We start from the raw sequence: 26,069 nt of genomic DNA on the forward strand, positions 1-26,069 counted from the left end.
ACCATTCCTGAACTTTTTTTTCTTTGTGGCAGGGTGTATTATTCTGCTGAAAGAGGCCACAGCCATCAGGGAATACCATTTTCATGAAAAGGTGTGCATGCTCTGCAGCAGTGTTTAGGTAGGTGGTACATCTCAAAGTAACATCCACATGGACACCCCATGCTTTTCCAGCAGGTTTTCCCCGAAAACCTCACACTGCCACCACTTGCTTGCCTTCTTCCCATCACGCATCCTGGTGCCAGGTTCCCCGGGCAAATCACGCACCTGCACGCTGGGCAGGGTGCATGAAAACATAATTCATTAGACCAAGCCGCCTTCTTCCATTGCTCCATGGTCCAGTCCTGATGCTCATGTTCTCATTGTCACTTTGAGTGGTGCACAGGGTTCAGCATAGGCACCCTGTCTGGGCTGCAGCTTGCATACACAGCAAACTGACTATTCTGACATCTTTCTATAAGGACCAATTTTTTTTGGCAATTTGAGCTACATTAGCTCGCCTGTTGGATTGGACCACACGGGAACACAGACAATCTTCACTCCCCATGTGCATCATTGGGCACGTGGCACTGTCGGTGGTTCAGCACTGTTCCACTGCAGACCGGAAACAGTTTTGCCAGTCATCTAGCAATCACAATCTGCCGTCTGTGAAACTTGTTTAAATCCTTTTTCTTACGTCTAACACATCAGCTTTGAGGACAAAATATTCAGTTATTCCCATCTATTAACAGGTGCCACAATAATCAGTGTTTTTCATTTCGCTTATCAGTGCCTGATTGGTTAGCTGATATTTGTCCTATTATTTCATATTAAGGATGAAGTGAGTGAAAACCTGAGCATCGGCTGATCAGTTTCTGGAAAGGTTATGGGACTTACTGACAGGGGCAATGTGCCTCTGACGATCCTAAGAAATTTTGACAAATGTCTCGATGTGTGCAGCATCACAAACTGCAGCAGCGTGAAATGAGCTTTAATTACTGCTTGTTATTACCACTCTAACTTTGTTTGCTTCACTCCGGCAAACACAGATTTGTTTGCAGATGAGCGGAAGAAGTTGTTGTCGTTGAAGGTGAACATCTGAAAGCATCTGTATTCGATGTGTGCAGATGCATCAATTACTATAAAAATTGCAGTCGCTTCAGCACATGCTTGACCTTCTGAGTTTACCAGTGAATTTTAAGTACAGACATCATGAGATGAACAGAAATAACAGCTCCTTTGTCTTGACATACTGGTTTCATCAATTAAGAGCTATGTTTGCTGGGAAAACAAACATTTTATAGGGGGGGGCAGCGATGGGATCCTATCACTTCTGATTCAAATTTATCGAACACTTAATTAAAGCTCAATTAAATTGTTGCTACATTTTTTTATTAAAGAGAAATTTGCCAGAAATTAAGAAAATTAACAACGCCTACACGCTTTTGAAAATTTAAAAAAATGCTAATTTAAGCTAACTGCTGCAGTATTCAAACATTTCCTGCCTTAACCTTCCTCTACCAGCTGACTGACAGCAACGATTTGTCTCTGATGCTCCGTCAATTGTGCCACACTGAATAAGACACAACAGTTATCGTTCAATACTTACTTTAATCAGATGCTTAATAGATGGTATTGGAAGCCTGGTGAGTTTGCTAAATCAATATCGTTATCAGCACCAAACACTCTCAGCACGTCTTGAGATTATCAGCTGACATGTAGAGCTGCAGTCTGGCTCAAACGCATCAGCTGAACTTATGACTTTAAAGACAAACGTAAGATTAAAAATAAATTAAAAAAAACGTGCAGTCAGTTCATGTCACTATAAATTTCATCAGTCTTTCATCGCTGCCTTCAACATGTTTCTCTTGAGACGTGTGGTAACGTCTCATCTACACCTACTGCATCTCAGTTTATCCTGACAGTAAAATCGATCTTATACCTCGATGAATATTAGTAGGTACCTCCACCAGAACATACACTCACCAGCTACTTTATTAGGTATACATTTCTATTCAATGCAATTTTATTTATATAGCACCAAATCACAAGAGCAGTCCCTCCCTCTAAGGCACTTTATATTGTAAGGTAGACCCTACAATAATACATACGGAGGAAAACCCAACAATCATATGACCCCCTATGAGCAAGTACTTTGGCAACATGGGGAAGGAAAAACATTTGAGCACAGTTACTTATTGTCATGGTACAAAAAAGGACAGTTTGAGATTATTTGAGCTTTGTGACACGGTGTGCTTAAAAGATGAATACACTGTGGTTATAAAAGGATCAGTCATGGTCAGTGATGATACTTTGGTAGGCTGTGGTGTTTAAAAGACGCTATAGATGATTGTAGAGGAAAATCCCAGTAGATCAGCTGGTTTGTAAAATACTGCCTGTATGGCACCAACAATCAAACCACTTTCAGAACTCTTTTAGAGGTCTTTCTTCTTCCTGATTGTAACCAGTGTTTTGCACCTTGTTGTAAACCCTTTGATCTTGACAATGATACACCTTCATTCTTACAATCTCAACTAGACTGGATGTTGTGAGGCTGTTTTTCCCAATCATGGAAAGAATTCTGTGATCATACACTTTAAATGTGTTCTGTGGTCTTTCAGGCTCTTTGGTGTTGCTGGTAAATTCATTCATTCTTTTTATGATTGTAACAGGTTGCAGATTTAGCCACTAAACTTTTTGCCAACTCTCTGATTGGTTTGGGGTTTTTTTTTCACCCTAGTAATGGCCTCCCTTACTTGCATCTTACTGAGCCTCATATTGAGAATTACAGTGAATAGGCTCCCAAGTACAAATCCAACTCTTTAAATCAAATCCAGATCATTTATCTGATAGTTTGTCATGGATTAATGAGGGAGCAGGCCTTACATGGCCAAGAAACTACTTGCCAATTAATTCTAAGCCTCTGAAAATGAAGGACTGTGCATAAAAATAGCAGTAATACCAAAACAATTAATAGACACTTTTGTTAAACCCCTTGAATTAAAGCTGAAAATCTGCATTTCAATCACATCTTGATTAGTGGATTTAAAATCCACTGTGGTGATGTGGAGTTTTAATGTCTTAATCAAAGCAAAACTCAAATGTCTTTAATGAAATGTTGTGGTTATAACCTCTTATTGGGATTCACTGCCGGAGCTTCACTCTTGTTTGGCTATGATCAGCCCATTGTGCTGTCAGATGCTGCTTTACTCGTCTCTATTTAAGTCTTAAAGCACTGAATCCATTCAGCATTCAAACTTATGTGTTTTCTTCCAACAAAGCCCATCAGCAGAGTGGTGCATTTTATATATCTACAATAACTGCAGAAAACTGCTGTAGGACTAATTTGCACAAAAACAACCCACACTACATATTTATAATTTCATTGTGTTGTAGTTTGCTTCGGGTAAAAGGTTCATTATGAGAGCACATTTTCATTACCTGGACATTACAGTACGAATCTCCTGCTCTCTAAAAACCAACTTCACCTCAGGCTGTAGTACTTAAACAAATGAAAAAATAACTTTCTTAATGTATTTGTCCTTTAGCACTGTTTTTAGCTGAGTGTATGCTCCACGGTAAAGCTCTCCTGACTCTCATACAGCAGGTTATTTTTCTCTGCTTCTCCCGCTCCCATTTCCCAATCTCATCACAGATTTGTCATGTAATTACACATAATTGGTTTCCCGCACCAAAAATCATTCACGCAGATAATTTCTCATTTGTCTCAGTGAGAAAAATGAATGTTAGATTACGAAGAGTTGCATTTTAAATGCTATGAAGAGGCGGCTGTATGCACTTTTGCAAAATGTTTTAATGTTTTCAAATGACTGAAAACGAATCGCATATCCGATCAATCACAATGAGAGTGACAACATAAGAGGAGTATTTTTCCATTCTTTTAGGAATGTCAGAGGGATCCAAGAACTCAATTGTGTGGAAAAGATTATATTCAGTCACTTCAAAACTACAAAGAGAGGCTATTACAATTCGCATAGAAAGATGCAGCAAAACTGAGGGGCAAGTTTAATTTGAGGCTTTTTAATTAGTTAAACAAAGTTTGTTTTTGTGGGTTATTTTTTTCAAACATGATCAGATTGACAGTATAGGTGTCAAATTAAATTACAGGAGAATATGGTATAAAAGTCACATGCCTGCAAAAGAAAAATGACACTTTATTTGATTTTGTTTGTCAGGATTGCTTAAAAAGTTTTGGATGGATTTTCATTACAGTTTTAGAGACTAAACAGTATATTTTACCTGTGTTTACCACCCCTGTGGATTTTAAATCAAACGATCAATATGCAAGTAAAATGCAGATTTTCAGGGTTAAAACAAAAACAAATAGATCAACGGGAAATGAATCACAAAATTGACTAGAGAAACTACCATAATAAATGTAAGGACTGTAGTTGAGAACCCATGGATAACACCAAATGCTTTCTTTGCTCCCTTGAGATGCTCAGCTTGGCCTTTACTGCAGCACCTTCAGTTGCTGCTTGTTTGTGGGTCTTTCTGCAATCGGTTTTGTCTTCGGACACTGAAAAGCATACTCTACTGGAGTCAGGTCAGGTCAGGTGGCTGCGACTGTGCCATTTCTTTGCTTTAAGAAACTATTAGGTTGTTTTTGCAGTATGCTTTGGGTCCATTTGCGCTTTGAAGTACCGAAGTGCAGTTTTGCAGCTTTTGTATACAGTACAGCCCTGCACACCATCATCAATAAACAATAATTATATGTACGTCTACCAGAATGTTGCCATCATCATGTCTCTCCTCCTCCATTTTTTCTCTTCAGAACTCTGTAGATCGGTTTACTGCCAAGGTCTAATCTGACTTTCTTGTTTTTGACTGGTTTGCACCTTATTGTAAAGTAAGTAAAGCTCTTTTCGCAGACTTAGTGCCAGATTTACTAACGCACCAAGTCTGCGAAAAGAGGGTTTTGGCTTAGAAAAAAAAGTACTGTTGAATGTCAACGCGCAAAGTAAAAGCAGGAGAATATTAAGCACACAAATTTGTGACATGCATTTTAGCCTACTGCTAATTGCATCTAAATGAGTATCTGTTAGTAAAATTAATACATTTAATTTCAGGAGGTTTATCAGTGATGGTGGGTGCCTGAGGAATTCATGACGCTGTGACGACAATCACAATGACATGCCTGGTAATGATCAATCCATTTGATTTAGGTGTGTTGAAACAGGGTGATATCTAAAACCTGCAGGACACCGGCCCTCGAGGCCTGGAGTTCGACACCTCTGCTCTGAATCATCTGACCTGAAAAAATAAATAAATAAAATGGGTGGTATACGCACCTTTAAGCTGAATGAGCAAGACGCCTCTGAAAGTTAGTCATTAACAGATGGATGTAACAGCCAAACTATCGTTGGACATCGCTGAGTGTCTCCATATTTAACTGTATCCTTTATTTTTCTAGTTTTAATTTCTAGCTTGTCACTTTGAAAATGTAGAAACTTTTTGAGGCGTTTGATAGATTTAAAGTTACCGTTGCTTCCTGTTGGATATTTCCCTAAATAAGTTCATCTGCCTGTGACTCAGCACCTCATTAGGTTTGTTTTTTCAAATGATGCAACAGCTGCCTTGAAGGAAAGAAACAATTAGGAAAAAAGGGGGGGTGGGAATTATTTGCTGGAGGATTTCTCAAGCAGTTACTGAAGCGTGGTAAAGTCCTGCTGATGTGCAGCTTTTAAAAAAGTTGGGCAGGATATTCGTGGCTGTGCAAATGATCAAAATCTTTGTACTTTCCAATCCATCTGTCAGACTTTCTTGCGACCTTGAATAGAAAGGAAAAACATCTCTTGCGTTTTAGTGCAGCAGTGGAAATGTAAAATATATCATCAGAAAATATCTACAGGTTTTCCTTTATGGGTTTTTTTGTGTTGCATTGTTGGAAGTGAGCGAGAGGCTGATGAATTCTGCTTCCTAATCCTGTTGCACAGAAAATTGGCTGCAGTTCAGCCGGGAGAGCAGCAGTGGCGACTCTCAAGCTGTTTCTCAATGAACAGGAATGGAACTAATCAGCTAAAATAATTATAATTATTTATACAGCATGGGCAGAGAAGTCCACACTTCCCTCTCCCCGGACACCACTTGACATGTTTTCCTGAGGCTTTCCCAAACCAGCCAAGAGATGTGTGAATGGGTGAATGACTGAATGTAGTGTAAAGCGCTTTGGGGTCCTTAGGGACTGAGTAAAGCGCTATACAAATGCAGGCCATTTACCATTTACCATCTCTCCAGTGTGTCCTACTGCCCCAGGGCCTCCTGCCTGAAACGCCTAAAACCAAGGAGACCACTCCATGAATTGCCAGATTATTGTCTTGGAGGCCTTTGTGTGTCCTAGTTATCCCAGGAGCTATGTTGTCAGGGATCATTTTTGGGGTCTCCCAAGAGCGAATGAAGAAAATTAAAACGTGGACCAAGTTAGCTCCCCCAGACTGGGGTTACCCAGGCCCCACTTCTGAGACCTGGATGGAACATCCATCTTTTATAGAGTCTGTAAGAGGAAATTGCTGCTTGCTTCATGCCTGAAATCAAAATGTGGCGCTAAACTGGCTCACGGTGCTGTGGCATATTCACAAAAAAGTATTTTACTACAATTGAAACCCATAAAAACTAATAATTGAACTAAATGTATTGTTAAAGCTCCTCTTTTTTAAAATGTAAATGAAATAACAATAAATAAAATATGAGTTTGAGATTTACGAATTGCATTTGCACGCTGTCCTTTTTTGGAATCGGGGTTGTATTAAATAATCTGTTCTGTTCACAACTGCCTTTATTATTATTATTTACAGTGAGCAACAAAAGTGTTTACAAGTAGTCATAAGAGAACACAGCTCAGAGGTCCAGAGAGAAGAAGCAGCAGTCCAACACTCATACCTTAAAGAAAATGTCCTCCTCCAGATGGCGAATATGGTTGTTTAAAAACAATATACTATGCCACAGATGTCATTACGGCCACTTTAAAGCAGCTGGCCATGCACAGCTGCTGCATCAGCTCTGTAATTATGTATAATCACACTCAAGAACATCCTGTCTGCTGTTAGCATTCCTATATCAAATCCAGACACTGTCACTGAGTAATGGTGTCACTCTGTGTCTGTCTCATGCAGGGAGAAGACAGAAAGGCAAAAGTATGTGAAAAGCTGTTGAGAAAGTCGTGATGAAACTTTTGGTTTAAAGTTATTGGAAAACACACAAAACCTTCAGGACACAATGTGTTTACAGAGTTGGTGATTGTTTGCCATTTATCGATCGATGCCTCGTTTGTTCACAGGAGAAACCACACCAGTGCACCCAGCAGGAAAATGGCTCCGGGAGTACATATTACACGGGAGAGAAGCAGGAAATCCACTCGGGAGTCAAGCAGACTGAAGGTACTTTTATTCATTTTAGAGATTTTGCTTTGTTAACTCTTTTAAAACGCATCTGTCGCTCAAAAAATTTCGTGAGAACTGGCGTCCTCATCATTCTCTGCGCTCCCAGATTCTCGCCCTTTCGACCCTAAAACCATTGTGTCCATTTAGACTGCAAATAACCTAAACGGTTCAGACTTTTAGAATTCTATGAAATACAATTTCTTCCAACTTAAGCATCTTTATTTGTTCTGAATAAAACTCAGGGTGGGGAGCTGTTGCTTTCCTTGCTGCCATATTTGTTTGGGTCAATGAGTCTCGTTTAAGAGATGAATAAATGTGCTTCATGAATACTTGCAAGTATTTACTTTGATCAGCAGCAGAGTTGCTCAATAAAAAGGGAAGCTTTCTTTATTGCAGTGGACACGGTTCCCTGTTTGTGCCCCACATCCCAAATGAAAAGGATATTTGTACTAAGAATATTTGAATTTCTGTTTAAATCAACTTATGTCCCTAAAAAGTAAAAATCTATTTGAGGAAAAATCTTATGCAGGATTCTTCAGACTTAAACAAGCAAAACATGAAGACATTTAACAAATATTAGAAAAAGACAGCACGTGATAAACAATTTTTCTATACTTGTTATAAATAAATAATACTGGTTAAACATAGTGCAAATAATCTTACTGCTCAGGTCGATTTGAGTGTTTTTAATGGGGCAGAAATATGAACCTTTCATTTTTTTGAGCTGGGATAGGCTAGAGCATCGTCATGACCACGAATTCAAGAAGTGGTTTTAAAATGAATGAATGAATAACTGTAATATAAGTGGACCTGAAAATGAGTTTCAGCTGCACGCAGCCAGACAACACATCACCTGAATGTTCCTCATGTTCATGTATGTTTTATTAAAGCAGTCAAAGGGCACGCCCCTGCGTAAAGTCATGTTTCTGACTATATTCAGTTCAACGATCGGTGTTACATGCTGAACCAGCTGCTGATACTGAAAAACAAACAAAAAAAGAACAAAAGAAGTCATTTTAAGGGAGAAAACGTTTTATTGACAGATGCTACAGGACAAAACGCGAACAGAACTGTAAACTGTTTGATAATCTGAGAACTGTCGACACTCGTGAGACACTGGCTCGCTCATCATGCTGCTGTCAACTTTTTTTTTTTTTTTTTAAATGCATCCTTTATTTTTACCCTTCTAGGAAACTTTTCTCTTAATTTCCTTAGACTTTACAGCTGATATTTAGCTAAGAAGCCAAGTGCACAATTTGGCATTCCTTGATTCTTTCCTCTCTTTTTTTTCCTGTGTTTGCTGTGAGGGGCAGCCAATCAGAAGAATGTAAGAGGAACTAAAGCGACCCGGTTCAGACAGAGGACAGACTGCACAATCACTGTTAACAAAGTATCGAGTCCAGAGCGCACACTGTAAAGCCACTTTTTAATCTTTTGAACTCATAGATTTGCATCAAATTCAGATGGATGTTCTCGTCAGTTCATAAGTCATTTTACTATATTGGACCTTAGTTTAAGATTTGTTGTTATCTCATAGGGAATAAAGAACTTTTTTTTTTTTTTTTTTAAATGCTTGTTATTTTTCTTTAAAACAGCAACAATGTTTAGGAAATTATGAGAAAATTTTCCAAGGAATAATCCATAAATCACAACAGGATTTTGTAAAATTGACGTCACTTTGTTTAAATTCAGGACAAATTAGATTTGAACTCTGGTTTCTTGATCGTCACCATGTGGCGTTTGCAAACTGCCCCGCGTATTGACTTGATGGATTTCTGTTTCAGAGGGGAAAAAGCTGTTTGTGTAAGAAAGAAAGACGGCGTCACCAGCGGCGAGTAAACACAGACACCGAGGGTGGAAAACCTAATTTCTCCTCATAGTTCTCCGAATTGATGTCGGCATCGGCTCCAAGCTGCGTCTCACACAAGTTCAGACACCAAAGTTTCAGAGTGCTTTAGGTAACGAGGAAGTTAACAGCATGTAGGCAGACTTCAGTTAGTGACTAATCATTCAGTTTAACAGCATTAGATTAGTTATTTGTAATTATGAGAAACTGTTAGCTGGGTTAATGAGCCGATTGGCTCCAATTTTTTACAAAAACACATCACAGCACTACTTTTTTTAAAGGTATATCAAATCACCACTTATGTCCTTACAGATTCAAATTTGACTGATTTTTTTTAAGGGGATAAAATATAATATTACATCGCCATGAGATTATAATGTGAAATACTGCATAAGGAATCTTAGTGAGATTCAAGTTTTACCTTATAAAATGCATTTCATGTAAACTTTCCCTGAGCTTTTAATCTGCTTGCATATTTCAACAATGAGGATTTCTATTCAAAAGTTCTGAAGTGGAAAAAAGTGACCCTGCGAGGTCCGAGTGACAACTCCAACCCTAAATATAACCAATCAGAATATGTATAATTTGTTCTTATTTCAACTATATTTAGACTGAATTTAGTTTTAATAAAATAAATTGCAATCAGAAACAAAATAACTGAATCACAACCAAAACATTTCTTCCAAAAATGTGAAGTTTTTAGGGTTGGATTACAGCGATCGACTGTGAAACAGACGTGAGTAGCACTTATATCAACAGTGTTCATGTCACGAGGGATGGGTGCAGAGGTGAAATGATTCCTGCTGAGCTTCGACAGCACAAACCTTACAAACAGCATCACATCTGGGTTTAATCGCCTAAGAAACAAACGCTGCTTTGTTGACGTGATGCCATTTGCTTTATAATTTCATGCCCAAGTTAGATCAGTTTCCCAGTTTGACTTTCACCATGAAACACAGCACGTGTAACAGTGTGGGAAGGAAAACAAAGAAAATTACTGCCGCTGCAGAATTAAAGCTATTAACGACCGGCGTCCTCGAAACGTGCTCGTCGTTAGAAACGGCAAATTTAAGCAGTTAAAGTTGTACAAAGCAGCGGGATTTAATCATTTGCATAGCTGATGGCTGACAAAGTTTGCATCATATGCACATCAGAACAAAACTACATATTCTACCTCAAACAAACACAAATGCTGGTTTATCAATCAGATCACATGAAAAGAAAAGAACTGACAAAAAAAAGAAAATCAAGCCACCTTAGCTTATTAGCTTATTTCTAACTCAAACTCAAAGATGTGGAGGTTTGTGAGCCCCTCTGACTGTAAGAAGACGCACGACTGTGAAAGTTCCCCCTTCATAAGTTTTTATCAGTTCTGAGGAGATGCAGATTGCAGCTTTGAAACTTAAAGACGGAGCTGCTCTGCAGCCGAAATGCGTCTCGCGCTGCAGTGGAAACGTATTAATCATCTTTCACAGCCTCCAAACATCCTCAGATCCCATCTTCTCTCAGTTTTAAACTAACTGCAAGCTGACTAACTCGAGGGCCATTTTACGCCAAATGATTAAAGAGATAAACTGTGATTTTAAAAAAAAAAAATTATAGCAATCCTGTTAATAATCTAATTCTTTGCTTTGATTTAAATAGAAATTTATGTTTCACTTGCGTGAATTCTTTCAAACGATAGGCAGCTCGTTTAAATCATTTCTTTAATGAGACTTTAATGGGAAAAGCTTCCAGTTAAAAAGGCTGCGCTGAATGAAGTGCATAATAAAGTCATAATTTGACTAATTACTATGCTTTTTTTTTTTTTTTTTTTCCCTGGCAGAGCAGGTCTGCCTCCAACAAAGCTTTAAAGCCGAATCTGCTAAATAAAGGGGGATTTAGGGTGTGTATTGTGCTAAATTCACAGTTTAGGAACAAAGGGTAGTGCGAAGTTACTCCCAGCACCTCTCAGAAATCTGTTTCTCGTGGAAAAATGAATCTCAGACAGAATAATCGGGAGAAAAGACGCTGACATTTTTAGGCTTTCAGGTCCAAGTTGCAGTCATCCTCCCGAGTACGCCCTGGGAAGCAAAGGGAACGTCATAATTAATCCTCAGTAAACAGACAATGATGCCGCGTCTGCTGTAGAGAGAAACCAGACTTATGCGTTAAGTTTTAGCTACAATCACTAAACGTTTTCAGTGGTTCTAAACAATTTTCTGATTCTGTTTGTTTGACGTTTTCTGAAAAAGCAGCGCTGAGGCTGCAGTGGAGCTCTGAAATGAAAAAATAAAAGCACATGCTTTTTTAATCACAGGTGAGATGACCCATGAACACAGCCTCTGAAGAGCCTGTGAAGACACGAGCAACGCTTCATTTCACATAGAAAATACTGAACAGTGACTCGGAGACGGCCGTATAGGAGTTAAGCTGAAGAAGAAAGCAGCATTTTAAATTCACAAATTAGTTTCAATAAAGTTTAAGTGGAAAGCTCGAGCAGCTACTCACCCAAATTTGTCGTCTTCTTCTTGGAAGATTTTTTCTTTTTCTGGAATAAGAAAAAAATAATATTGCTTAACTGCTTCTGCATGCAAATTATTTGGAGAGGAAACTGAGTTTACTTTAAAATGCCTCGCAGCCAGATGAGTGCCAACACTTCTTCACAGATCTATAAAAAAACTTAAGCAAAGACCGAAGATTTCTTTTTCTTGTCTCTTCAAACTGTCAGTCAGTCTCATTAACGAGGGGAAACGTAAACGGCGGCGTACATTAACGCTGAATATTTTAAAAGGAAGGATGAGAGTTTCTTACCCCAGAAACAGCTGGAGGAGTGTGTGTGTCTGCAGCAGGCTCGGCCTCTAGTTTCTCCTGTAGTCTGCTCTTCTCTGTGAACATCAGCACATTATGAAGTCATTTAAAGGAACTGCTGCACTTTGTGGTAGTGTGGTGTGTGGAACCCCTGCACGGTCATTTTTTTCACCTCTCTGGATGATTGCAAGCATCATCTTGCAATAGTTTTCCCCTCTTAATCCACAGGCAGAGTTGTACTTAAGATAAACTGGGGAAAGCCAAAAGACATCTGGGCCACGGTCATTGTTTACAGGTGGAAATATATGCTTTTAGCTCTCCACATGGGCCTTTTGTCTGCAACAAAAACCTCCTTGAATGCAACTGGTCACTAGAACTCTGATTACAAACAGAAACCAGAACTAAAAATCTTGTCTCTTCCCCTTCTGTATATGAATACACCAGTTTCTCTTCAGAGGTTATAAATATGATTCAATATCATGTAACAGACTACAGTGAGCTCTGAGCCGAGAGAGAAAACTACAGCAGCTATGTCTTTGTTTTAGACGGTGTATGAACCGAGGGGCGACATTAATGCACGATTTGTTACTAATAAGGATTATTTTGAACCTTGACTCTACTCATGTAGAATCCAGCAACAAAAATGTGAGGTGATGGCCCCACAGTGGAAGATTACAGAGGGTAGCAGGTTGTCCTTCTCAGACATTAATGCATCAAAAACTAAAGACATGGTGATGTCGCTCCATCTCTCCTGTGGTGAGGTTGTTGAGTTCGTGTAGCCTTCCACTGTGACTGTTAACAAGCTGACCTTTGAACTTCAGGTGGATGCGCTGTAGAGCTTTTCTCTGTCGGTAAGCTCACCAGCCCGTTTACTTTGATAGGAAGCTTTGTGGATTTTATATAGACAGCATCTTTATGATAATGCTTTATTACAGTTTTATAGAGTCTGTCCTGACATGTCCTTTTCTCAGCCTGTGCAGGTCACTGAACCTCAAAATCAGGCTGTGAGATATAGTTAAAGTCTAAAGAACTGCACACTGTTGTGACGTAGTGTCCTGAAAAACTATGCACATTCCTACTGTTTGCATAGGAATTACAAGGCTAAATAGCAGCTAGGTGTTGATAATAAAATTGACTTAACTGATCAAAAGCAGGCGGTCTGGAGCATTCAGGAGTATCAACGCAATGCCACAATGTTCCCATGAGTGAACATATCCCAGCAAGTTACTTATAAGTTCCATCGGTGCAATGCTCAGAGAAACTGCAAGAGCTACAGCTCAGACTCTACAGGCCTCAGTTAGCATGTTAAAATTGATGACAGAAAGCCTCTTCAGAACATGCAGCACGGCTTAGGTCTGCAGCGCTGCATCTGCATAAATCGCATGACTCCTGGAATAATGTCCTTTGGATAGAAAAGACCGACATATAGACATCTGGCCATCATGTGTAACACCACGTAACACACAAACGCCTCATACCAGCTGTCAGTTACGGTGGTGAAGGGTGATGATTTATGCTTGTTTTGCATTCACAGGATCTGAGCTCCTTGCACCTTCATTTGACTGAGTATACCAAAGTGTATACCAACAATGTGAGAGACTGATAAAGTCAACAGAAGACAATTACTTCAAGTTATTGCTGCTAAAGGTGGATCTACAAGCATCGTGTTTATCCCAGCAGTGGTGTAACTATGGTTCAGTTCATATCTCAGAGTCTGGGTCATGGTTTCTTCTTCCTCCAGTATGATGACGAACAATAATACTCTGATGTATAACCTGTTACCGCAGCAATCTTTAAACATTATAGCTTTCACCACGCTGGTTGCAGATCGATGGTACCGCAGGACGATATTGCAGATGTTTGTGTCAAGATTTCATGTCACACCCTTAATATAGCGCAACATGAATGCTAACTTAGTAAGAAGAAAGTCTTACTTGTTTTCTTAGCAGGTGCATCTTGGCTCACATTTTCGGCAGCTTCCTCGCATTTAACCGCCTTCTTTTTCTTTTTCTTCTTCCCTCCGTTTGAAAGCGCCGACGTATCGGCATCATCAAGAATCGCAGCACTCTGGTCATCTGCCACACCGCTCTGATCCTCAGCCTGCAGCTCCCTCTTCTTCTCCTTCTTTGCCTTGGGAGGTTGGTTTTCCTTTGACGAATTTTCTTCTAGGTCAGCATGTTTTTGCATCTTTTTCTTCTTCTTTGGCGTTTCGTCCTCCCGAATGGGCTCAACTTTGGGTCTTTTGCTTGGCTTTGGGTGAAACACTTCCTCTGTTTCTTCTTGTATGTGTTTCTGTCTGAAAAATGGAAGTAATCCTTTAACTTTTACTGTGATTTTGGTATCTTAAGAACCTTCTGCACATACTCGTTGTAAGAAGTACTACTGGTAGCACGAACCTCTACAGCATCAAAATTCTGCAAGGTGACATTGAAACAATGATAGCAGCGCCAAGTTCTACAATCGTTTGGCTTCACTTTTGTTTCACTTGTAGTTTTATGAAGAAATATGCCAAAGATAAGCAGAAACTACTCACTTCTTCCTTCTCACATGGTTCTGATCTGCAGATAACTTGTTGCTCTTCATCAACCTCATCGCCATCTTCTCCTTCTTATGAAGTTTTAATCTCCTCTTCAGGCTGAGCTTCTTCCTGAGACGCTTTTTCTTTTTGGCCGAGGAGTCCAAAGAAGACTTTCCCTCTGCAGGAGCAGGCCAAAAAGAAAATAAAATGCACAATTAAAGTTATCTAAAATTCACACTAGATTTATCACCACTAATGATTAAGAGTAAAGGCCACATGAAATACAAGTCCATGTCTTATTACAGGGAACTTTCAGGAAAGGCTTTTCCTCTCTCTCTCTCTCTACCTGTGGCTTCCATTTTCTCCTCTGTGCCATTACTGCCCCCTGCTGCTTTTTCTTCAGATTGCACCGCCTCGTTCTCCTGACCTCCTTCCTTTCTCCTCTTTTTCTTCTTCTTCTTTTTCTCCTCCGTTGTCTCTGCCAGACTCACAGGATTCTCAGCCTTCTCCTCTACTGCTCTTCCTGCCTCACGCTCCTCCTCTTCCACATCTTTAGCCTTCTTCTTCTTCTTCTTTTTAATTTTGTTTTCAGTGACAGTGTGAGTTTCCTCTTCCTTCTCTTCTTCTTCGTCTCTTTCCCTTTTCCTCTTCTTAGCCTTCTTTTTCTTGTCTGGTGGAGCTAACTGAGACGCCTCAACCTCATCCTCCTGATCTCCGCCATCCTCTGTCACCTCCTCTTCTTGTCTCTTTTTGTCTCTCTTTTTCTTTTTGGCAGATTTCCTAGGAAGAGGAGTGTCACTGAGTGGATCTGGGGTAGATGCATCAGTGCTGCTGGGTATGTCCGTGATCGATGTGTCTGCTGTTGACGTCTCAAAATCCTGTTTGCTCTTCCTTTTCTTTTTCCTGGGAGTGCTGCGGTCTTTACAGGACTCGGCAGTCTCCTCAGGGGACAGCTGGCCGGTCTCTCGCTCAGCTGCTTCGTCATCTTTGACTGTGATGTTGATGATGATGGAGGCCTCTGGGTCCGATCGCTCTTCTGAAACCAACGTGACTTTGATACCAGTTGGAGTGGCTGAGAGGTCACTGTGGATCCCGGTGTCCACGGGGATTTTCAACATCTCCGCATCTCCCTCCAGCTCCGAGGAAAGATCTGAGACCTCTGACGTCTGAGTGCAGAGATACATACAGGAATTAAAACATGCTGCGTATACACAAAGTCATTACAGATAGTGCAAATGTACTCATTATTATTCCCCATCTGCTTCTGGCAAAGACTTATCTTCACTGTAAATAGTTAAGTAGTTGTATCACCTCAGATTTCTTTGTCTCCTCCACGTCATCCTCCTGTTTTGGATTTTGAGATTCACCATCAGGGTCTGAAAAATATTATAAAATGCCTACATTAGATTACATTTGTAGTCTTTTATACCTGATCAGAGCTTTAAGATTTAGGTACATGACGTGAGACTCAATAAAATCATCTTTTTAAAATCAGTCGACAGTCTATTACAGTGGCAACTCTGGGGAAAAACAGCAAGAGACATGAGTCATAAGGCAGTTTTTTTTTGTTTGGTCATAAAAGAAAAGAAAAATAAGATAACGAGACATTTTAAATTGTCCTGATGGGATCTCAGGCTGGGTTCTGTCTGATGTATTGAGGATTAAAGTGGAGAGCAGAGCACACACTACGACATGTTTGTGATATATCAAACACTTTTATTTGATGAGCATCTCCAGGTGTATTTTTTTCTTGATAGCAGCATCAGAACACTCTCCCCCCACAGGAATCCAACTCTGAAGCCTTTCTATAGCAGATGTTTGGACTTGTCATAGCAGGAAGTTCAGGTCGATAATAATATTATTAACAAAAGGCTCCTTGCCAGGAATTTGTGCAGTTCAGTTCTGTGGTTGACAGGTCAGAATGCGAAAAACCTTCGTTTCTATTCAAACGTCATCTATCATTTTCAAATTTTTGGGTGAAAGATGCGATTGTTTTCCAGATGATTGCAACTCTCAGAGTAGTCATAACTCCGGCTTACTTAACAAGCTGTGACAAGCTTTACAAACTCCTCTGAGAAGTTACACAAGTGAAAAACAACTGCTGTTTCTCCAGCTTTGGCAGAAATCTGTCAAACTCTTTTACAAGTTTTGGCACTGAATCCAGCTGCCTCGGGGTAAAAATATTCAAACCTTGTCTAAAACTTCTGTGCTTAAACAGCCGGAGATGACGTGCTGTCAATAAAAGGAAAAATGAAAAAACAGAATGCCTTTTTTCTCCCTTGTAAATAAATGGAAACGGTCAGTTCGTCCAAATCAGCAGCCATTAAATGAAAAGAGAGTCGAGCCTCACAGCTGTACGCCTCCACCACAACAAGTCGAGATAAAGCCAACATCCACCTCCCCTTCTGTTCCCGAGGTGTGTCGTCACATCACCACAAGAAACGTGTTGAGAGGCGGCTGGATTCTCACTAGATTTGCAAGATCACAACAACCTGGTGTGCTTCATGCTAGACGAACCACAGGTGATTTAATAACATGAGTGTCCTGTGAGGAAATGGCGAACACCAAGGTCACAGCTACAGATGGGCTTCAGGTGTGACAACATTTAGTTTTTTGCCTGGTTAATTAAACTTTCGGGGGAAAAAAGAAAACTGCTCAGCAAAGCAACAGGTTGAAATGTGTCTTTCTTCTTGAAGCTATGAAATATCAGTTTATACAACTATGAGTGCTGAAATCTTTTTTATTTTTGAGTTTTTAGACCGTTTAGTCTTCTTCAGTTGAGAACGTCTGGTCTTTTCGTTTGCCTTGACTTGAGCTCTTCATGCATCACAGTTTTCAGATCCTTCAGCGTGTAGCTGAATGAAAAACTGAAGACCTCGTGCCCATATGTTAGGAAGCGCATCCTACTTAACCTCAACTCTTTGGCTACGTTCACACTGCAGGTCTTAATGCTCAATTCCGATTTTTTGATCAAATCCGATTTTTTTGTCTGCTCGTTCACACTACAAATAAAATGCGACAGCAAACGCGCTCTAGTGTGAACCCTCAAAGCGGCCCGCATGCGCAAAAGAAGACGTCACACACAACGCGCGCTGTTTAGACCCAGAGCAAACAATATTGTTTGACTGATGGCCCTTAATATAAAGACTTCGGACTTTACGTTTCCCAATTTTTGCTTTAAGTTATTGTGTTATTTACATAATAATGTAGATAACCTAATAATTATCCTTATTGCTGTTTTAGAGGAGCGGTGCTTCAAAGGATAGTTGCAGATTTCTGTCAGAATCTGCAGATTATACAGTACAAATAAAATGTTCACGGTGTCTTCCCAACAGTTTCACTGACATCTACACTGGATGGCCAGGAAGCGTTCGCGATGTCTTCTCCGGCGCTGATAATTAGCGTCTGTCTTGTGTCGGTAACGTAAAAGACGGATTTAATGCGACATGACCGTTCAAACAGCAGTCACTTTCTAAAACATCGGATATGTATCGGATTCAGTACCACATACGAAAGTGACCCAGATCGGATTTGAAAATATCGGATTTGCGCCGTTCACACTGTCACACCATGATCGGATATGGGTCGCATAGGGTCAAAAAAATCGGATTTGATGCGCTTTCGCCTGCAGTGTGAACGTAGCCCAAGTCATTGTGGCATAACAGCTTACAAAATGAGCATCGAGCTGCCTGAGCGAGTGAGAAGTAATGTTATACTTTTTTCTCTATTGTTGACTTATGATGAAAAAGATGTCCAAGTAATCATAAATACATATTAAATTCAATTTTATTTATACAGCACCAAATCACAACAACAGCCACCTCAAGGCCCTTTATATTGTAAGGTAGACCCTACAATAATACATACAGAGAAAACCCAACAATCATATCACCCCCTATGAGCAAGCACTTTGGCAACAGTGGGAAGGAAAAACTCCCTTTTAACAGGAAGAAACCTCCAGCAGAACCAGGCTCAGGGAGGGGCGGAGCATACAACAATAATATTCACATATAAAGATAAGAAGCTATAAAGATGAACCAATTTTAGAGATTATATGAATGTGTGTAATATTCTTATAATCAATCATTTAATTATGTCGGTCATGAGCACGTGCATCTTCTCTTTGTCTTATGTAATCGTATATACGGAAAGATGAATGTGTGGGTGCTCATAACTACGAATTTAGTGATACGTTTAAATCAATCAATCAGGAGAAACATTCTGATTACAGATACAACCCTAAGACAGATCTCACTTTCTTTCTTAAATCAACCTTGCAGTGATTTTTATGCCTGAGCAGAAATGTGTAATTTTGAAACTCTTGTAACTGTGGAAACAAACCTGGACAGCAGATGTTATCAGACTGATTTTCGTAATACATAAAAGAAACCTGCTACAGAGGCAGCCGCACTGAAGCCTCGGTTTCTTAACAACAGCTTGTGACTCTTGTCAGAGCAGTGAGAAAGAGACGGAAAAGATGCCATGCATTTAGGGGGAAAAGAACAAATCGGTAATTAAAAATCTATTGGCTGTTAATACCTGCAGCGGGCGGGGCTTGACCGTCTGCTAGCTGGTCACTGGTTTCCAGAGCTGTCAGGTCAGAGGTGGTGGGTTCAACCAGGATGGGCATCTGCAAGAGGTCAACAGAGGTCTTTCACCACCAGACATGACGAGTCATGTTTTTGATCTTTTTACAGATTTAGTCCTTAGTTTAACTGAATTATTTAAATACTTTGTAATTGTAGTGGAAACATCAAAATATGCAGGCACTTCAGGGATGCATAATAAAAGCAATCACAGGTTCTGTACTCGTATCAATTAATATATGAATATGGAGTAGTACTGCACCTCTCCTGCTGTGGCTTCTTCACCTTCTGGAGACTCGGCTTCGCTGACTTCCTGAGTGGGAACATCTGTCTGCTGTGACGCCGAAGCTTCTTCTCTGTCTTCTGAGGTGTTTGTGGTTGCTTCCTGGAGAAAAACCGAGCAGAAAGATCAATTTAATCCTACAAGAAAACAAAGGCGAATTAATACAGCTCATTTTTGTCAATAAAAGCTAAAATTGCACTCGAAGCCACAGTTAAGTCTTGGAAACATGGTTGCATCACTAAAGAGAAGTCAGATGGATAATGGTTTAAACACTTCCAGCCTGGAGGCGCTGGTGCCAGCGCCGGCCAGTATCTGCTTTAAAACTCAGCCGGCACCATTTTCTGAAGGTTGCCAAGCATGGCGGCATTCGCTGAAGAGGACAGCTGGGACTGCTGGGACAAAACTGAATGCAGTTTCATTTGTGTGTTGCTTTTCTCGTGCACCAAATTAGATACCAGTGCAGGTGATAATCTTTAGTTTTAGGTCTATGTTGATGTGTGCATGCGGGCAATAATAACAAGAGGACTGATATTTGTTTCCCAAGTTGCATTTCTGACGATTTATTGTTTTTCCAGCTGCTCTGGATTTCGTGGAAGATGACAATTAAATTTAGATTTTTTTTTTTTTTACTAAAAAATATTCTAAGACTTGATATAAACTAAGCATCTACGGATATGAGCATAAAAGGAACGAGCATAATGATCTTTGATGCATAGCACACCAGCATGCTGCACTAGTCTGTAAACAGAGCCAGATGTTTACAACAGTTTGGGCGACAATTAATTAATATTTGGCTGATCAGGGTTTTTGTTTACAGCTTTTTGATTGCTCATGTCCGATTTATTATTACTGGCGCTTCCATCTTTCCACATGTGAGCAATAAATCTTGCAAATACAACGCTACTTAACTGATCAAATAACATGAATTATTCATTGCTGGCTTTTAACAGTCCTGTTTTCACACTTGGAGAGATGAATGTTGCAGAATTATTATTATGGTAAAAAGGTGGCACCACAAATTCTCATCTTTATGTAAAAAAAAAAAAAAAAATCATACATTTAATTTCTGTATGTTTTTTATTTGATCTTTTTCTTGTTGACAACTAGGGCTGCCACGATTAGTCGACTAGTCACGATTACGTCGACTATTAAAATCGTCGACGACTAATTTAATAGTCGACGCGTCGTTTGACGCTTTGTAAGATCCCAAAAGACGCAGGAATAAGTAGTAGGATTTAAGAGTGTAATAACGGACTGAAACAGAAGATGGCAGCACTGCATGTACAAGGATGCCAGCTGCCGTTAAACCCCGAAGAAGAAGAAGCTGTGTCCCAGAATTCATAGCGCGACCCAGCTCAGTTGTCAACAATGGCGGAGGTAGTTAGTTTTAATATTACTCTTATTATTCTTTCTGGGTCACAAAATAAACTATTAACATATTTTCATCATAAAATGTAGCTGTGTAAACCTCAAATATCTGCTCAGTTTATCAAGACACCACATATTTTCAAAAGCGCTCCGACGTTTTCGGAGACGTCTGTTACCCACTAGCTCGATAGCTAGCCGGGGGCAAGGCTCACTAGAGCCAGTGAGAACACCGGACACCCGGCAAATTGTTTTCAAACCCACCGCCGTCTTTCGCTACTCAGGTTAAACATGATATATAAGTCACTTAGATAACTTAAAAATGTTATTGTTTGGCTTTTTTTTAGTATTTTATTGGTTCCTGATTAAATCGGTTTGGCTGAGATTAAAGTTAGTTTTTACACAGCTGAATAAACGTCAAGCAGATTAAACTCCATCGAAACAATCTGCAAATGTCATTAAAATTTAATAAACTCTCATCTTGTCTTTATTTTTAGTTAGCACATACCTTAAACACTTAAAGCTGTAAGCTAATGATAGTTATATAAGAGCAGATGGTGCAATAAGCTGTATGTTTTAAGTCCAATGGATGCATGATCTGATTAGTCGACTAATCGCAAAAACGATCAGTGACTAGTCGACTATCAAAATAATCGTTTGTGGCAGCCCTATTGACAACTGGCACCAAATTGCTTGTTTAAACAATGTAAATGCCAATTAAATCTGACGTTTCTGTTTCTGTTGGAGCTTCAGATGATTTAAACATGAATACAGAGTTTTAAAGTGCACCGACTTGTTGCACTAATTAAGAGCAACATCTAATACGGTGACATTCAATCGCAATCTTTTACGTTCCAGTAAAGTCCTAAAAAAAACAAAAAAAAATCACAATTCAGCAAAGAAAGGCTGCCTGCAGTGTTGACTACTGGAAGCGTAACAACACAAACAGTCCACTGCAAAATAAGTTTCAGCTGTGCAGAGGTGAGCTGAGGAGAAGGAGGCTCTGCTGAGCCAGGAATCAACAGCTACTCCCATTTTTTTATGAGTGTGGTTTAAGGTGATTAACATTTCTGCTCATTGCAGAGTGATCCAGTGCGCCAGGAGGGAAATTAAACAGCACACTAAGCCTTTAAAGACATCAAGGTAGAGCGAGTGATATGTGCTCAAGTGTCAGTCGCGTGAAAAAGTTTTGCGAGATATGATGAGATGAAAAGAAAAATAAATATCTGACAGAAAAGTTTAAAATGAAATTGATGACCTAACCTGCTTCAGATCATCACTGCCCTCTTGATGCTCCACTTTAAGGTCACCGCCTGAGACTGAGGCCTGGGCTGGATCGGGGGCCTGCGATTGGTCCTCAGCCTGATCAGGTAACACCAGGCTGTTGTTACCCTGACTGGGTGCAGTTATTTCCTCAGCGTCTGAAGAGGCAGAGCTCAGGCTTTCTGCCTCATTGGACGCCTCAGCACACACTTTAGTTGGAGCCGACTGGAAAATATGTACAGGCAGTTAGAAGAACTTGCATCCTGCTGTTTACTCAGAATATCTGCTAGTTTCAGGAAGACAAATCCAAGACACTCGAGGATCTTTTTACTGCTCTGTATACCCCATTTATTGGAGACTATATTTCACTGCAAATGAGGTGCTATGCTGAGAACAGTGTACAGGCTTTTTACGTTTGGGGGAAACAATGCAACAGAGCAATTTCAAACACTCGCACACAGACTTTAAACTTGTTGTGTCAAATATATTTGGACTATATAGACAGAGACACCCTGTGTTTACGTCCCCTAGCATGCACAACAACAAACCCAGACATGCCTGAGAGCGATAGCTGCATGTGCCAGCCTCCAATGATATTTAGTACATAAAAAGGGAGCTACTTCAACAACCCCCAACAAACCACACTCCTCTGCAAAGTATGCAAGACAATTGTTGCCACTAAATATGGGAAAAAAGAAAAAAAAACTTGTTTCACCACTTTAAGCAAAAAAACACCATCAAGTCCAAGCAGGCCAAGAAGGCACGTGAGGAGGAGATGCTAGCAACTCTTTATATGCCATCCAAAAGTAAAAATATGACCCACTGAGTGTCGCTGGAGCACTTGCTAGCTCTGCTCCACATCACAGGAAGTCCATTTTAATCCACAGAGAGCAGATTTAATTCAACCAGCTGGAGAAAAACTACAACTAAAAGAAACTAGAAATTCTGCTGAGTAGAAACATCTTTGCCGTTAAGAATGTGATGTTGTTGTTGTTGTTGTACAGCAAAAAGAAAGCCGCAGTGCTTTTACCATTAGACACAAAGTAATCAGGGTTTCCAGCAGCTGTCGACAGAAACCACAACGAATAGTTCGCACAGAAACGAGCACACAATTTGTCTCTGAAGATTACCGTTGTCACACGCACACAATTCTGTGTCCACACGGCATTATCTGCTGCATCACTGGGCCAACACAAAAGAACAGACAAGACACACACACAGACACACACAGCAGTAATAACAACAGAGGAAACTAATACAGGACAGATGAGACGAGTGGAAATGTGTCCGTGTGTTTCACAAGCGTATAACAACACTGCAGCTACTGTCCATCTATCAGCACATTATTACAGTGGCTGGACAACAGCTATGTGTGTTCATGATGGCACTGCTTTCCTCCTCCTGTAACAACGCTCAGCACTCGATACTTACTCGAACGCTTTTTACTTTTTGCTTTTAACTTTAATGAAAACCTTTAAAACATAAACCCCAAGTAAAAATATTCCTACATTAATGATCATTAACATGTCGCACCTTTATCTTTCCCTACTCGTAGTTATTTCAAGAGTTGCTTTATGAGATAAGACTTAAATAACTCGTGTTCACTTCATGCTTAATCGTACAAATTTAGAGATTCATCTTTAATTAGATAAGGTCTGCTGGAGATTCCTCACCTACTTTAATTAGTTTTAAGATGCTAATATTTGAAAATATGATTGTTATCTTCAGGGCATAGCTTATTTCAGATTATAAATGTACTGTTTGGGTGTCAGAATGTCAATATTATTACCTGTAAAAGCTAATCTGCAGAAGCAGAACACATGGCGCCGCCTTTGTGTCTGTTTACGCAGCTTTTTGGTGACAGAGCGAAGGATTATTAGCAGACGTGCTGCAAAACTTTGCATAGGACCAACCACAACCACGCCTTCCTGCAGCTGCTGTTGTTGAGAAACCTCTTTCGAATTTAAGAAAACACATTTTTAAAGCTTAAGTCACGCCAGGAAATAAACTGTTAGCATCTTAGCTGGGAAAAATGATTCCCCTTCTTATCTTGTTATTTCTCCTGTGATTTTAATACCATTTGAAGGCTACAGGATATTTTCTGGTTTTCTCGGTGCACGTGTTCATCAACACATCCTAAATACCAAACATTTACGCTCAACATTCAGTTTGTCCTTATTGGCTCTCCCGTATGAAGCACACTTTAGCAATGACACAACAGGGCTACGCTAACTGAAAGTATTCTGTCTCCTCACTTTGAGAAAAAGGGGGCAAAGCTAGCACAGAAAAACTCAAACCCATTTTTCATGATATGAGAGATGTTCACCTCTTGCTCTGTTTTTGTTTCTTCCTCCTTTATCTTTTCTTCTTCCACTTCACTGTCGGAGGAGCCGGCGCTCTCGCTGTCAGAGTTTGTTGCTTGGGATTTATTATCAGCAGCCAGCAGCTGCTCACAGACACTCTCAGAGATGCTCTCTGCCTTCAGTGGCTCAACAACATCAGGCCCGGGCTCTGAAAGAGAAAATCAAATATATTTTAGACTGGCTTCATAGTCACCGGTGCCAAGATTTGTAAAAGAAATAAACACAGAGTGAAAAAAAAGGGATAACTTATACAATGCAAAGTTCAACTCAGTTTTCTTTATGTAGCGCCAATTTCACAACAACAGTTGCCCCAAAGAGCTTTACATTGTAAGGTAAGGACCCTACAATATTAGAGATAACAGCCCAACAATCAGATGATCCTGTATGAGCAAGTTACGAGACGTAACCCAGGTGTCTGGGTCAACTGATCTAGTAGTTACATTCCCTAAAAAGTCCAGGTGATGTGGAGAAGTAACAAAAAGTGTCCAGTTTGAACAAAGAAGGCAAGAAACTAACAATAAACTTTATCAAAAAGGGAAGTTTGAAGACTGATCTTAAAAGTAGAGAAACGTCTCCTACACTGTGAGCTAGCTGTGCAGGAGAGGAGCTTCTGACCATTTACAGCAGTGAGGTTAGTCACAAACACTCGACACACATTACTCCAGTCCTGGCAGAATTACACTGGCTTCCCATTTGCTACAGAATCCAATTAAAATTTTCACTGATTACTTTTAAATCACAGACAATCAATTACTGTTACAACTTCTGCAGTGTGGGCTCAAAGCACAGAGCCCATAATTTTACCGTTTTAGCTCCAGCGTTGTGGAACAAACTTCAGCTTACTGCTAAATTAGCTTTAAATAAGCATTAGATAAATAAATAAAAACATATTTTTACAGAGAGGCTTTTGTTTGTTTTACGATTTCCTCATTTCTTGTATCTTCCAAAGATAAACTAATGAATCAGCTGTATGACTGACAGGTTGCTAAAATAATTAATTGCCAAGTTGTTGCTCTATGTATCTATAAATCATCAGAAAAAATAAAAATGGAAATCATCATTCTCCAGAAATCGAGATCCACAAGATTTAGACAAGCATTAATTAGAAAATGTTTGACATTTAATTAATTAAATTCATTTCAGCTACAGATGTGCACATATTAGTGGCTCGATTTTGTCTTAACTACTGCAATCAAACATAAAATTTACCGAGTGGAGGGTTGGAAGCCACATCATCTCCTCCTGTGACACTGGAGAGCCTGGTGTCTGCAGCCTCTGCTTTGATGCTTTTCTTTGAGTAACTGGACTCTTGTGTCTCCTGTTTGGCATGCTGGGCTAGGGAGTACAGTCTGTAACACACACACACAAATGAATTACATTTCTCTTACTGGCTATGCTTATACATTAGGTAAAGCACCAACTGATGAGCTGAAAAACGCAGTCAATGCAAATCTTGATTCCTCCAGCGACCACTTGAGGCTGACTCTAAAAGTGAGTCTCAGACTCACAGATTCCCGTGTTAAAATGTCCAACTTCAGGCATGAATTTAACATGTTTACATGCTAGTATGAGAAGTATTTTTGGCCTCATGTATGTTTTCTCCCTTCATCACAATTGTACACAGGGCTAATCTTTATTATAAATCATTTAAATGGAATTTGCTGATGCTTAAAGTTATG

The 26,069-nt window shown here is 39.8% G+C and overlaps 1 protein-coding gene and 1 long non-coding RNA gene across 2 annotated transcripts in view; one reads left to right on the forward strand and one right to left on the reverse strand.

Annotated features, from left to right (window-relative positions):
• Positions 1 to 11,708, forward strand: LOC146368070 (uncharacterized). The gene is made up of 3 exons (XR_014797615.1): positions 1 to 118; positions 7,274 to 7,373; positions 11,522 to 11,708. It is a non-coding gene; the product is annotated as an uncharacterized LOC146368070 (long non-coding RNA).
• Positions 8,391 to 26,069, reverse strand: part of LOC146368071 (uncharacterized) — a 21,906-nt gene continuing 4,227 nt past the window's right edge. The window contains exons 3-14 of the mRNA XM_084912642.1: positions 25,600 to 25,739; positions 24,354 to 24,538; positions 22,028 to 22,252; positions 19,379 to 19,501; positions 19,070 to 19,160; positions 15,842 to 15,906; positions 14,877 to 15,696; positions 14,546 to 14,708; positions 13,947 to 14,308; positions 12,016 to 12,089; positions 11,713 to 11,752; positions 8,391 to 11,285 (exon numbers count right to left, since the gene is read on the reverse strand). Coding sequence (XP_084768768.1) covers positions 11,242 to 11,285; positions 11,713 to 11,752; positions 12,016 to 12,089; positions 13,947 to 14,308; positions 14,546 to 14,708; positions 14,877 to 15,696; positions 15,842 to 15,906; positions 19,070 to 19,160; positions 19,379 to 19,501; positions 22,028 to 22,252; positions 24,354 to 24,538; positions 25,600 to 25,739 — 2,332 coding nt within the window. The 3' untranslated portion in view covers positions 8,391 to 11,241. The remainder of the gene's footprint in view (positions 11,286 to 11,712; positions 11,753 to 12,015; positions 12,090 to 13,946; positions 14,309 to 14,545; positions 14,709 to 14,876; positions 15,697 to 15,841; positions 15,907 to 19,069; positions 19,161 to 19,378; positions 19,502 to 22,027; positions 22,253 to 24,353; positions 24,539 to 25,599; positions 25,740 to 26,069) is intronic.

Source organism: Perissodus microlepis, chromosome 18 (assembly GCF_051167445.1).
Source record: "Perissodus microlepis isolate ML-2025 ecotype Zambia chromosome 18, ASM5116744v1, whole genome shotgun sequence".
NCBI lineage: Eukaryota > Metazoa > Chordata > Actinopteri > Cichliformes > Cichlidae > Perissodus > Perissodus microlepis.